This window comes from Gamsiella multidivaricata, assembly GCF_025024155.1.
Source record: "Gamsiella multidivaricata strain RSA 2152 chromosome Unknown BC939scaffold_3, whole genome shotgun sequence".
Taxonomy (NCBI): Eukaryota; Fungi; Mortierellomycota; class Mortierellomycetes; order Mortierellales; family Mortierellaceae; genus Gamsiella; species Gamsiella multidivaricata.
Window position 1 is genome coordinate 722,949 of NW_026251711.1, and position 12,002 is coordinate 734,950.

The 12,002-nt window shown below is 49.6% G+C and overlaps 5 protein-coding genes across 5 annotated transcripts; 3 read left to right on the forward strand and 2 right to left on the reverse strand.

The window, feature by feature from the left end:
- Positions 1 to 118: 118 nt before the first annotated feature.
- On the reverse strand, positions 119 to 3,924 carry BC939DRAFT_524917 (uncharacterized protein). Its single transcript, XM_051561288.1, has 2 exons — positions 3,760 to 3,924; positions 119 to 3,670 (listed from the first exon to the last, which is right to left on the reverse strand). Exon 2 carries the CDS (start codon positions 3,621 to 3,623, stop codon positions 213 to 215), a length of 3,411 nt encoding a protein of 1,136 aa, XP_051417296.1. The 5' UTR covers positions 3,624 to 3,670; positions 3,760 to 3,924; the 3' UTR covers positions 119 to 212.
- A 1,125-nt stretch (positions 3,925 to 5,049) lies between these two features.
- BC939DRAFT_436689 (tRNA-guanine(15) transglycosylase-like protein) lies at positions 5,050 to 7,143 on the forward strand. The gene is made up of 4 exons (XM_051553605.1): positions 5,050 to 5,365; positions 5,458 to 6,227; positions 6,311 to 6,629; positions 6,742 to 7,143. The coding sequence occupies exons 1-4, from the start codon at positions 5,070 to 5,072 to the stop codon at positions 7,073 to 7,075; spliced, it is 1,719 nt and encodes a 572-aa protein (XP_051417297.1). The 5' UTR covers positions 5,050 to 5,069; the 3' UTR covers positions 7,076 to 7,143.
- Positions 7,144 to 7,158: 15 nt separating this feature from the next.
- On the reverse strand, positions 7,159 to 8,654 carry BC939DRAFT_436692 (Dolichyl-diphosphooligosaccharide--protein glycosyltransferase subunit Swp1). The gene is made up of 4 exons (XM_051553606.1): positions 8,438 to 8,654; positions 8,059 to 8,248; positions 7,667 to 7,951; positions 7,159 to 7,562 (listed from the first exon to the last, which is right to left on the reverse strand). Exons 1-4 carry the CDS (start codon positions 8,569 to 8,571, stop codon positions 7,296 to 7,298), a joined length of 876 nt encoding a protein of 291 aa, XP_051417298.1. The 5' UTR covers positions 8,572 to 8,654; the 3' UTR covers positions 7,159 to 7,295.
- Positions 8,655 to 8,766: 112 nt separating this feature from the next.
- Positions 8,767 to 10,432, forward strand: BC939DRAFT_436697 (DNA glycosylase). Its single transcript, XM_051553607.1, has 5 exons — positions 8,767 to 8,939; positions 9,043 to 9,067; positions 9,147 to 9,191; positions 9,280 to 9,599; positions 9,701 to 10,432. Exons 1-5 carry the CDS (start codon positions 8,839 to 8,841, stop codon positions 10,377 to 10,379), a joined length of 1,170 nt encoding a protein of 389 aa, XP_051417299.1. The 5' UTR covers positions 8,767 to 8,838; the 3' UTR covers positions 10,380 to 10,432.
- BC939DRAFT_436701 (tyrosine phosphatase family-domain-containing protein) lies at positions 10,430 to 11,999 on the forward strand. The gene is made up of 6 exons (XM_051553608.1): positions 10,430 to 11,056; positions 11,165 to 11,258; positions 11,345 to 11,402; positions 11,509 to 11,552; positions 11,657 to 11,770; positions 11,860 to 11,999. The coding sequence occupies exons 1-6, from the start codon at positions 10,497 to 10,499 to the stop codon at positions 11,920 to 11,922; spliced, it is 933 nt and encodes a 310-aa protein (XP_051417300.1). The 5' UTR covers positions 10,430 to 10,496; the 3' UTR covers positions 11,923 to 11,999.
- The last annotated feature ends 3 nt before the right edge of the window (positions 12,000 to 12,002 follow it).

Below are 12,002 nucleotides of genomic sequence, written 5' to 3' on the forward strand. Positions count from 1 at the left end.
CCCGATAAATACACATTGCTTTAGCACGTTGGGTGCAGGTTTACTTGAATCCTTGAATTTTTCTTTTTTAATTGTGATATGGTAAATAAAGGGTATGTTACAAATCTAAAAGCGCTATTTGTTGTTGTTGTTGTTGTTGTTGTTGTTGTGAGCATAGATGCAAGGTATCGTTCTATATGTGTAGTATTGGCAGCAATTTTGATGGTCCGCAGCTACACAAACCGTTCCATCTCGGCCTCCTCGATCTCGTCCATCGATCCCACGGGTACATATCCATTTGTAGTGCCACCGACGACAGCTCCAAAGAACTCACCGGCCTTTGCAGCGACACCCGAGCCCGTGGACGAGTTTCCGCCAAACTTCATCTTCCAATGCTCACGGATCATGGCCTGCTTCTTCTCCATCAACTGTTCCCGAATCTTGCGCTCCTGTTCCAACTCGGATTCGTCTACGACACGAGGCTTCTTCCAGCGCTTGAGCATCAAACTAGAGAATACGACACTGACGCTCGAGAAGGCCATCATGAGACCTGCAAGCATCGGGTGGAGATGGTAACCCCATGGCAAGAATACGCCCATCGCAACGGGGACTCCCAAGACGTTGTAGATGCAGGCCCATGCAAAGTTCATCCGGATCCTCTTGAAAATCGTCCGGCACAGATCGATCGCTGCGACCACATCCGTCAGATCCCCACGCATCAGCACCATATCTGCAGCCTCCATCGCAATATCCGTTCCCGAGACCAGCGCAATACCGAGATCACTCTGGGCCAACGCAGGTGAATCATTAATACCGTCTCCGATCATGGCCACATGGTGGCCCTGAGACTGCATCTTGGTCACAATCGAGGTCTTGCCGTTAGGGGAGACTCCCGCATGGACGTCCTGAATACCACACTCGGCAGCGATCACCTGAGCAACCAGAGGCTGATCTCCTGTAACCATGGCAACCTGGATGCCCATTTGCTGCAGCTTGGCGACAGTCTTGGCGGCTTCAGGCTTGATGGTATCTGAGAGCGAGATGAATCCGACAAAGATTCCATTCAAGGCGACAAGGACCGTCGTACGACCGGCGCGTTCCTGATGCTGTTGGTCCGCAGCCAGGCTGGCAGGCAAGTGGATCTGGCATTCGTTCAGCCACGACTTATTTCCGATCACGACCCGGTAGTCCCGCGCAGATGGCGAAGGCAGTGTCACAGTGCACTCAATTCCTTTACCAGTGCTCGACGCAAAGTCCTTGGTCGTCGCATTGAATGTCGACACATTCAATTTGCTCTGGGCATGATGGGCGATAGCGCGACCCAGAGGATGCTCCGACGATGATTCAGCGGTACCAATGATCGTAAACAGATCGTTCTCAGTCAGAGAGTCCAAGGATGAGCTTGATGATGTTCCTGAGGATGGGATGGCAGCGATCGGCTTCTGGACGCTCCAACTTGCGACTTCCAGCTTTCCAAGGGTCAGTGTTCCGGTCTTGTCGAACACAACCTTCGTAATCCTGTGTGCAGCCTCCAAGGCGATACCGCTCTTGATCAGAATACCCTGTTGAGCGCCGACTCCGGTACCGACCATAACAGCTGTTGGTGTCGAGAGACCAAGAGCACAGGGGCAAGCTACCACGATAACCGAGATGCATAGCTTCAAGCACGCCACAAACTTGGATGGCTCCATCGAAAACATCCGAGGCAAGTTGTCGGGCATGACCGTATGCGAAACCACCATCCAGACCACGAACGTCAAAACAGCCAAGAAGATGACCGCAGGAACGAAATATCCCGCGACCATATCCGCATATGCCTGAATGGGTGCCTTAGATGTCTGAGCGTCCTCGACCAGCTGCACAATCTGAGCCAACGCCGTCTCGGCTCCAACTCGCACGGCCTCCATGTCGATTGTTCCTAATCCATTGACGGTGCCCCCAATGACGTTCGATCCCACAGTCTTGGTGATCGGTTCCACCTCTCCTGTGACCATGCTCTCGTCCACAGTCGACTGTCCGCTGACAACGACACCGTCCGTTGGGATCTTGTCTCCGGGCAAAACCTTGATTAAATCGCCCTTCTGGACCAGTTCGGATGGGATCTGCTTCTCCGACACGCGTTCGCCAGTCTTGGGATCCAGAACATAAATAGTGCAAGTCGAGGGAGTCAAACACATGAGCTTCGAGAGCGCAACCGACGTCTTGCCCTTGGCCATATTCTCGAGATATCGACCGAAGGTGACAAAGGCGATCAACATGCTGGATGTGTCAAAGAATACGGATGCCTTGTGGGCCTGGTCAAACATGGAGTAGAGCATCGAGAAACTTGAGAACGCAAATGCCGACAATGTACCCAACGAGATCAACACATCCATCGTCGCCACGCCGTGCTTGATCGACTTGTAAGCGCTGACCATAAACCGACGTCCGACTCCAAACTGCACGGGGATGGTCAGCATGCAGGCCAAGACGTCGCCGACGACCAAATTGAAAACGACCGGAAGGTTGTAGATGGACTGACCCCAGGCGAACATGGGCAAGATCATCGAGATAACAAAGACCGGCACTGCAAATACGAGACTCGTAAACAGAGCTCGTCGCCATTCCTGGATCTCCTTGGTTCGCCCCAGTGACTCGAGCTGCGCATTATGAGACCGCTCCGACAGCAGAGCGTCGAATCCCATGTCTTCGATCCTCTCCACAATATCACGGACCCCGAGCACTGCATTGTCGTACTCGACCTTGGCGGCCTGGAGGGTCAAGCTAACGGAGGCCGAGACGATGCCTGGCATCTTGCGAAGTTCACCCTCGATGGAGTTGACGCAGCTGGCACAGGTCATGCCAAAGATTTGGAGGTCGACTGTATCCTTGCGCCGTTCAATAATGGGTGAAGCCTCGAACCCGATATCATCAATCTTGTCTGCAATTTCCCGGGGAGTGGTCTCGCCTTCGATGTATTCGATGGTCGCCCTCTCAGCCAGGAGTGCGACCTTGATGGAAATCAAGCCAGGCGCACCCTTGAGGGACCGTTCGATCGATGCGACACAGGAGGCACAGGTCATGCCCTGAATCGATAGTTGGGCGGTTTTGATCGATGGATTAGAGGATTGATCGATCGCTCTTGATAACGTCGCATGGGACGCTTGAAGAGGGTGTGACGAAGACAAAGCTGGCGAAGAGGAGCTGTTGTTATTGTTGTTGATGCTTTTTTTGGAGGAGGGGATGGGCGTCTTGGGCGAGGGGGCATACTGGACGTTGTTATTATTGAGGGGGGCGACATCCAGGAGGGCGCCTTCGTTAGGGTGGGCAGCGAAGATAGTGTTGGTATCGAAGGGCACGTCAAAACCACAGTCCTCGATGGCCTCTTTGATTTGCGCAGGTGAGACGAGGGCAGGATCGTATTGGACAACGGCCTGGTGCTGTTTGAGCGAGACCTGGACGTCGTTGATACCCGGAGCAGATGAGAGGACGGAGGTGATAGCGTTGACGCAGGACATGCAGGTCATGCCAACGACAGGGAGGGTGATGGCGCCAGGCTGTTGGTCTTGTTTCTCTGCGACAATGGATTGCTCGACTCGCTGTTCAAACTCGTCCCAGTCGTTGGCGCCGTCGAACAGCAGCAGGTGCTGGTTCTCTGCAGCCATGGTTGTGGTGTCGTTATGGTTGTTGTTAAAGGGTGCGAGGTGTCGTGCTACAGGCGGATCAGTAAGAGAAGGAGAGAAAGGTGAGAACGATGGCAGTATGACCCACAGGCGAGATTCCTGCCATGTCTGTACTTACATAGATGTCAATGAGTATTGTCAGCAAATGAGTGGTTGAGTGGTGTTGATTAATAAGGGCGGATGCGAATGATGCGAAAGGTCAGTGGGGATGTAGGTGAGAAAAGAATACAGGACAGTAGAGGGGGGCAGGAGAGGAGAGAGTGGGAGAGTGGGAGAGTGGGAGAGTGGGAGAGTGGAGGGAGAGAAGGAGGAGTAGCGGGTTCTTTTGTTCGAGGGCTAGAATGAGCCGGTCTGTTGAGTTCTGTCTGCTCGCTGGTTTGTTCAGTTGGCTGGCTGGGCGTGAAATTAGTTGCAGGGAAAGTTTCCATCGGCGCATAATCCTTTTTCGCATACCCTCGTATCCAGCACACACACGCACACACACACGCAGATCCGCCTTCTCTTCCCGCGGATCCTTTTTTCAGTATTACTCTCTTGCGACAAAATACTAAGGAGAATTTTCCTAATCCATCCTTGTCCTTCATAAAATAGCGCTATACCGGTAGACTCCACATGCCCTTCCAATGTGCCCTATCGATTACCTGTCCAGTCGTCCATGCAATTTTCTCCTAGGCCCAAATAATCTCTTTTACGATTGCCCCCTTCACAAATTAATGCTAATTTAATGCCCTTTACGAAATTGGGTTTCAAATATAAAAACCAACAAGGACCTGTCAGATCAATTTGACAGCAGGAGAGTGCATTGAGCAGCTCTTTGCTTGCTGTCGAGACATCAATAACACTTAGGTCCATCCTCGACTGTTCTCCAAGGGAAGACTGAGAGGCGCTTCCTCTTTCTTCCTCTCTCTTTCTTCCTTCCCGGGTCGGGGTGCACAAAACACTCATGCTGGCGGGCGTCCAATAGTAAATAAAAAGATCTGATAAACATGTCAACTGAGAAGGGAAAAAAAATATGCGGGGTGGACCTGGGTCGCGCCCTTATCAGATGCGAAAAAAAAAAAAAAAAAAAAAAAAAAAAAAGATGGCGGGCGGCTGGGTTCACAAGCGGTGTTGCTTCTTTCCAGGGCGCGACCTGTTCTGAGTTTTCTTTGTCATGGTTTGTTGAGGGACACGGATACTCACTTTAAGGCATTAAGGCACCCGTTTCTTCTCATCGCTTACTTTCACTAGACTATCAGTCCTCCCACTTGCGCTTCCAGCCAGGACTCGATCATCCATTCTTCTTTTCGCAACAGACTAGACATGGGGTTATAGTCACAAAGTGTATCCGCACAGGCCTAACTGGAGAGACGCGTGGGTCTCCGCAGTTGTCTGCATACTGCAGCAAGGCATTTTGAGTTCAGGCCGGTCAACATATAGCAAGCCACCATGATACAGCATCTTGACTTCCTGGAAACAACGCTCTTTTTGGCACCAAGCACCAACTGCATTATGTCGCCCTTGGACTTTGATATCTATGCCTCATCGCCACAGTCTGCTGCAGCACGTCTGGGAAAGCTCTCAATATCAAACAAGGCTGAACAGGATGGCATCACGACCAAGCGGGTGATTCAGACACCGGGCTGCTTCATGTACTCGATCAAAGGATCCGTGCCACACCTCACTCCAGACAATATGCGCCTGCAAGACTTTGGCGGTGTCATTGTCTCTCTGGAGGAGATCCTGTAAGCTACTTGGAATGTCAGCTCTAATATCAAGGAGGATCGTTGTCAATTGTTCGCCCTGGACTAAATGTTTTGTCTTTATAATGGGTTAGGCAAACGGATCAACCTACCTCTTTCTCAAACTGGCCTTCGATCTCTTCGGCGCCCTTCAAGTTCACCTTGGCGGACTACCTGCATCTGTGCGACCTCATCCTCCTTTGCGACCTCCGCAACAACGCCTCACCGACCACCGACTCTACAAAACTGGGCTCCAACACAGATCGTCATGTCCTGCTGTCAACACCTAAGGGCGTTCGTCAATTGACTTTGGACGATTACCTTCAGATCGCTCGGCAATATCGTCCCGATATCATAGCCTCCCTGGCGGACAACATTGCAGAGACTCAGGTACCATCTCAGAAACGCGTCCGCAAGAGCATAGAGCGGACACTGAAATGGTTGGATCAGATCCTGTTGGAGAGACAAGGTGGAGATGGTAGGATCGCGGATCGTCGATTGGAAGAGGAAAAGAGACGCAAGAAGGAAGAGAAGGAGAGGAGACGTAACATGACCAAGGAGCAGCAGCAACAGCAGGAAGATGCCGATCAGCAACCAGAGGTGCCAGCGGAAGTTCAGCCCATTGCGACGGACCCATGGATGGATGTCGCTGTATTTGCACATGTGCAGGGGTCGCAGTTCGAGGAGGAGAGGATTTTGAGTGCGAAAGAAACTGCGCAGAGAAGCGCCGTCGATGGGTTCATAATGGATGCAAAATCACTGGCAGGTGCATGCACGAAAGCAGAGATCTTGAAGCATATCGAGACCTCGATCGAGCACTTGCCTCCTCAAAAGCCAAGGCTTCTCTATGGCGTCAACACACCAGGTAAACAGTGGAGATCTATGCTAATTATGATTGAAGTAGCACCTGCTCTAATGCTGACATCTTTTGTTACTGTCCACAACTAGAGGACGTGCTGAAGGCGATTCCGTTGGGCGTGGACTTGTTCGACACCTCATACCCTTATCAACTGACCGAGGATGGAAAGGCATCCTTGTATTGTTTTGGACACAATTTACATCCTTCGTCATCGCCGTTATCGTCCTACTCAACCAGTAACGGCAACAAACGTTGGATTAATCTGTGGGATGAGGAACATGGAGACAAGTTCATCCCTCTTCTTGAAGGGTGCGAGTGTTATGCCTGTAAGGGAGGCAGGCATACAAGAGCGTATATCAACCATCTCTTGAAGGCGCACGAGATGCTCGCCACTGTTCTGCTCATGAGGTACAGGCTGTTCTCATCAAAGCACATCTCGTTCGATAATGAAGTCCTCGTGTGATGCTGGTGCAGCGCTGTATCTTGACCTTGTTCCTAATTACAACAACTACATCTCTAGCCATAACATGTACCAATACTCAAAGTTCTTTGCTGCTGTTCGAGAGGCGATCAAGGAAGGAACTCTGGAACAGCACTCAAAGGTCTTTGACGAAACATTCGGCGCCGAACCCGTTCGGACAAGCGAGAAACACGCAGCGCAGATTGTAGTTGAGGCAGCGCTCTCAAAACGCAATCAGCGACTTGAGGCCCCAGAATCTGGAGCTGTCGATGCCATCGGCATGGGTGACGATAAGACCACGAAGAAGCGGCCAGACGACGAAGATGCCAGCAACGAGAATAAGAAGGTCAAGAAGGCCGAGGAAGAGGAAATAACAAACAGAGATATAGCATAGATCCGGCGTAGACAAACGCTCGCTCAGCATAGGACAGTAATAGTAATTGTAATAATAATGCTTTGGAGCAGCAAAATTGGTAATGATCATCAAATGGTTTTATTTCACTTGTCATTACATATCCTTAAGAAGTTGACGTTCCCAGAAGGAGTGATCAAATTTCAGCTGCAATCCAGTGCAGCATACAATAGGCTGTCTTCTAATGAAGCCAAACAGCTCTTTACAGCTCCTTCTTCGCCGAGCCAGCCGTGCGTTGGAGTCGACGTGTCTGAACTGTTGAGAGAACTGAGCGTCCTGAGAAAATAGCCACCAGGGACAGGACACCAAGGTACTGCAAGACAGGGAACAGAGTGACATGGGTCCAGTACGAGTAAAAGACGTACTCAATTCCTGCCAATGATCCAAAAAATGTAACTGCGGCAACGAGATCCAGGGGTTTCGAAACCAAAGACTTGAGCGGCTCAAACTTAATATCCAGTTTGCTCCACTATTTGATCCATAGATTGCGATCAAAAGCGCATCGTAAGTAAGAGTGCGGGATATTAGGTTATATTCGAAACAGAACAGCTCATTGATGAAGCCCTGACTTACAAGAGAGAAGAGGACTGCGAATGGTGTGAGGACAAGGAGCGTGAATGCGCCAGAGATAGCGATGTTGATCAGCTTCTGGTCAGGACGGAATTGATGGTGGATCTCGGGCTGAGCCTTGTACTCGACATGGCTGGGGCGAGAAAGAGGGTTGGTGGCGGGCCCCTTGATCTCAATCTGGCCAAGCTCATACTTGAAGGGCTCGTCGACCTTGAGACCACCGACAAGGAAGGTCATAGAGTACTTGCGAGTGCCATATTTGAACTTGGGATCGGCCTTGGCAAAGTTCTATGTAGCGAATAGTCGTAGCATGTCAGTGACAACTGAATCCAATAGCAGGTCGCCGATAACGTAAGGGTCATAGATATTTGAGTGATATTGTTGAAGTTCCTTACAAGACTAAGGCGTCCTTTTCCTGAAGACTTGACAGAGGCAGCAACCAAGATCTCATCCTGGAACTCATCCTGACTCTGAAAGAGAACCATGGCCTGATGAGGTCGTGCGCTGTTCTCGACCTTGAAGGAGAACTTGAGCGAATCTGTTGGTTCAGCTGACAAGTTATCAACTACATTTGGGTAATCCAGCCTACAGCGGATAAAACACAGGAGACATGATCATCAATATCCCATCGTCGGAACAATTGAAAGGTGACGATATATGAGATGCAACCACAACCACACGTAGCCTTCTCATCACAAAGTGCTAAATGCACTATGACTGTGTCAGATGAGTACCAGCTAGATGAAAGTCAAAGTCGATTCCATGTTTCCATACTTGTGGTCCGCCTTCTTGGAGCCGTCCTTGGATATGAGCTGGAGGTTGATGTCGTTAAGCTTCCATGATTCTGCAAAGACTGTTGAGAGGGACGCCAGCAGGGTGACGAGCAACAAGGACCGGAACTTTGCCATGATGATGAAGATGCAATGTGAGCTGGTGGGATGAAGGATGGGAGGAGAGAAGATGAGGATGCTCAAGTCGCGTATATTCAGCGCGTCTCTTGCCTGTGTTCTTTTTGGGGCCAACTGCCACTCAACGGACTCTAATTTGCCGGTACAAATTGATCTGCCCCGTAACTGGTGTCGAGGTATTTCCAGAGGTTGCACGCCCTGTACGTTCTTTCTCTCTTCGCTTTTTACATTTCCATTCAGTTGACCATTCCATTACGCTCGAACATCATGCAGACCCGCCGAAGAACCATAACCCTCACTACCGAGGTTACTAAAACCGCCTCTCTCAAGCCAAACCTCACCTCTGCCTTCAAACACACCAAGTCCAGGTATTTTCTCTATTTATCACTGTGCTCTTTTTTTTTTTCACTTCAAACTTTTGTGCACATGTCAACTGACGACAAACGCCACCAATTTTTAACATCGATTTAGGATGAGCACCAGAACGCTAGTCACTGTAAGGACTCATTTTAATTTCCCTATGCGGTCTGAAGAGCCACATCTTGACTTCGTCGCGACCATTAATTGTTACGTAGAAATCCGGTATCAGGTCCACGGAGAGCAATGTTCTTGAGTCACAGGTAATGCCCAATAGATACAAGCGGGGTAGTAATGTTCGATCGGCTGGCGATCTTTGCGCTAACTCGACTGGTTGCATGCTCCAAATAGACGTCGGCCCTTTCAATTGAAAATGATATCACCATCGCATCCACTTCGGCCAAAAAGGCGATGCGTCGAACCCGCAAGACGGTCTCTCCATCCACTGCCACTATTGTGACAACGACAAGCACGACAGGCACCACTGAGGTGATAAAGGAGAAGGTCGCAAAGACATCTGAGGAACAACCTTGGACCAAGAGACCCGCGCATGTACCTTCCTATGCCAAAGATGCGCTGGACCATCTCTGCAAGATGGATCCAGCTCTTGCGCCTCTGATTGCCAAACACCCCTATAGAATTTACACTGACCACGACACTAATTACTTTCGGTAGACGACTGCACCTACATGTCTTAATATTACATCTATCGCGTTACCGATGGTCACGACGCTGATCTAATTCGAAATTACTCTAACATCACTCAACGTAGCGTGCTTACACGAACAATCCTCGGTCAACAAATACACTGGAAGGCCGCGAGGTCAATCATCTACAAGTTTGTGTCGTACTACTTTCCCGACAAGGTTACCGTCGAGTCCCTGGACTCGGGGGACAAGACGTTTCCGACGCCACATCAGGTTTTGTCCACGTCTATGGATCAATTGCGACATTGCGGTCTCTCTGAGCGCAAGGCATCGTATGTGCAGGATCTAGCCAAACATTTTGTAGAGGGCAAAATTACGTTTACGGACAAGACCATGCTTCAATCCATGCTGGACAAGGACATCGCGTCGCAACTGCTATGTGTCCGAGGAATTGGACCTTGGACTGTAGATATGTTTATGATGGATTCGCTTGAGCGTCTGGATGTTCTACCAACTCTTGATCTGGGTGTCCGCAGAGGGATGGAAAAGCATTTCGCGGGCGAGTACAAGAACGGCTTGTGGGGTACGATTGTCGAAGACACGGAGGTGGATGGAAACGGTGTGCTGGTCAAGAAGATCAAAAAGAAGGCTGGGGTCAAGGCTAAAGGCAAGGCCAAGAACGGTGAGATGACTTGCGAGGATATGGAGCGGATGGCCGAGCGATGGAGGCCATATCGTAGTATCGCCTCTTGGTACATGTGGAGAAACGCGGGTCCGGAGGGTGTTATCGCCGCGCCAATTTGAGCGCGTTTGGAATTTTTGCAGCTCAAAAAAAATAAAATTATTGTATTGTGCCCCGCTTTTGGCCTGCACAAACCAATTCACGACCTGCTCGACAAACACACCCTGAACATCGCTGCTATGGAGACAATCATTACCCCAGGAGTTAGGAACGGTGGCAGGGTTAGCCCCACAGAACTAGACGCATCACATAGCAACGGCCAGGTCTTTTCCGAGAGCATTCAGTTTGAGACATCCATCTCTGATGCCATCGTAAAGGATGATGGCAGCATTGCAGCAACTACTGCAACAGTGATCACGACAAGTGTTTTTGAGAACGGGCTCCTTGCAGGAACTATTCAGCAGGACCCTAGCGTTCTCTCCAGCGGCGGGGCTAATATGAGGCATCTCACAAATCCACTCGACCTTGCCAGTTCGATCCTCTCAGAGTCAGGAAACTCATCAAAGTCAACTTCGCCCAATCTACCTTCTAATGGAGAGCAGCCGCCACCAGCACAACAACAGCAGCAGGCGCAGCAGCAACAGCAACAGCGACAGAGGGAGCTACATTATGAGAGCGCAAATGCTGTGTTGGTACCCCCATTAAACTTCGCCATGGTGGCCCCAGGTGTATATCGCTCAGGACATCCCAACAAACACAACTTTCCGTTCATGAGAAAATTGGGGCTCAAAGTGATTGTGTAAAGCAGGATTGCGATTGAACAAAGATTAAGCGAAGCGACGCGGTATACATGTCGCTGCACTTCGAGACATTAACGGCCCTTAACCCACGTCAATTGCTGCTGTAGACAGATGAGCGAGGAACCATATGCGCCAGATCTGAAAGAGTTCCTGCAACGCGAAAACATCAGGAGGATTCACTACAAGATTGAAGGCAACAAGGTGCACAGCAGAGTCGCTTTCGAGACTAAGGATCATTTGCATTATGTACTTTTTGGTTTAACCTTCGATCTGTTCAATTGCTTCAGGAACCGTTCATTGAGATCGACGAGGGTGTAATAAGCAGCGCACTGGTCAACATTCTTGGTAATGTCAGGATTGCTATTCTTTCTTCGAATAAAGTCGAACAATGTCACAAAGCTATATCGGGTTCACTCATGCCTGTTTGACCTTTATTGTCTGGGATCAATAGACGCGCGGAATCATCCACTACTGATTCACTGTGCCAAAGGAAAAGTAATCACCTGGGCTTTCTCTCTTGCAACAGAAATTGCGTTCGGGTCTATACCAGTGCAATTGATTCTCAAAACATTTTATCCGCACTTGTATTTCTACTTTAGCATCGCATCGGATGTTTGATCGGATGTCTACGGAAGATACAGAACTGGTCTATGACATCGATCTTTGACGAATATCGAAGGTTTGCAGGAAGCAAAGTGCTGGCAGATCAAGAGGTAAACTAGTGGAGTGAAAATAGGTCTCGAGGAATCATAAAGTCATGTTTGCGACTGATATCTAATTCGATATTCCTTCAATGCCTTAGTTTATCGAGATTTTCTCTGCAAAGGTGCCGTATTCATTGGAACATAAACCGTTCTGGCTGTGATCTTTGCAAGAAATGCACGGCCCAGCGATGTAGTATTACACGTGACTTAAAAAAAGTATAAAGAGGCTCTTAAACACTGC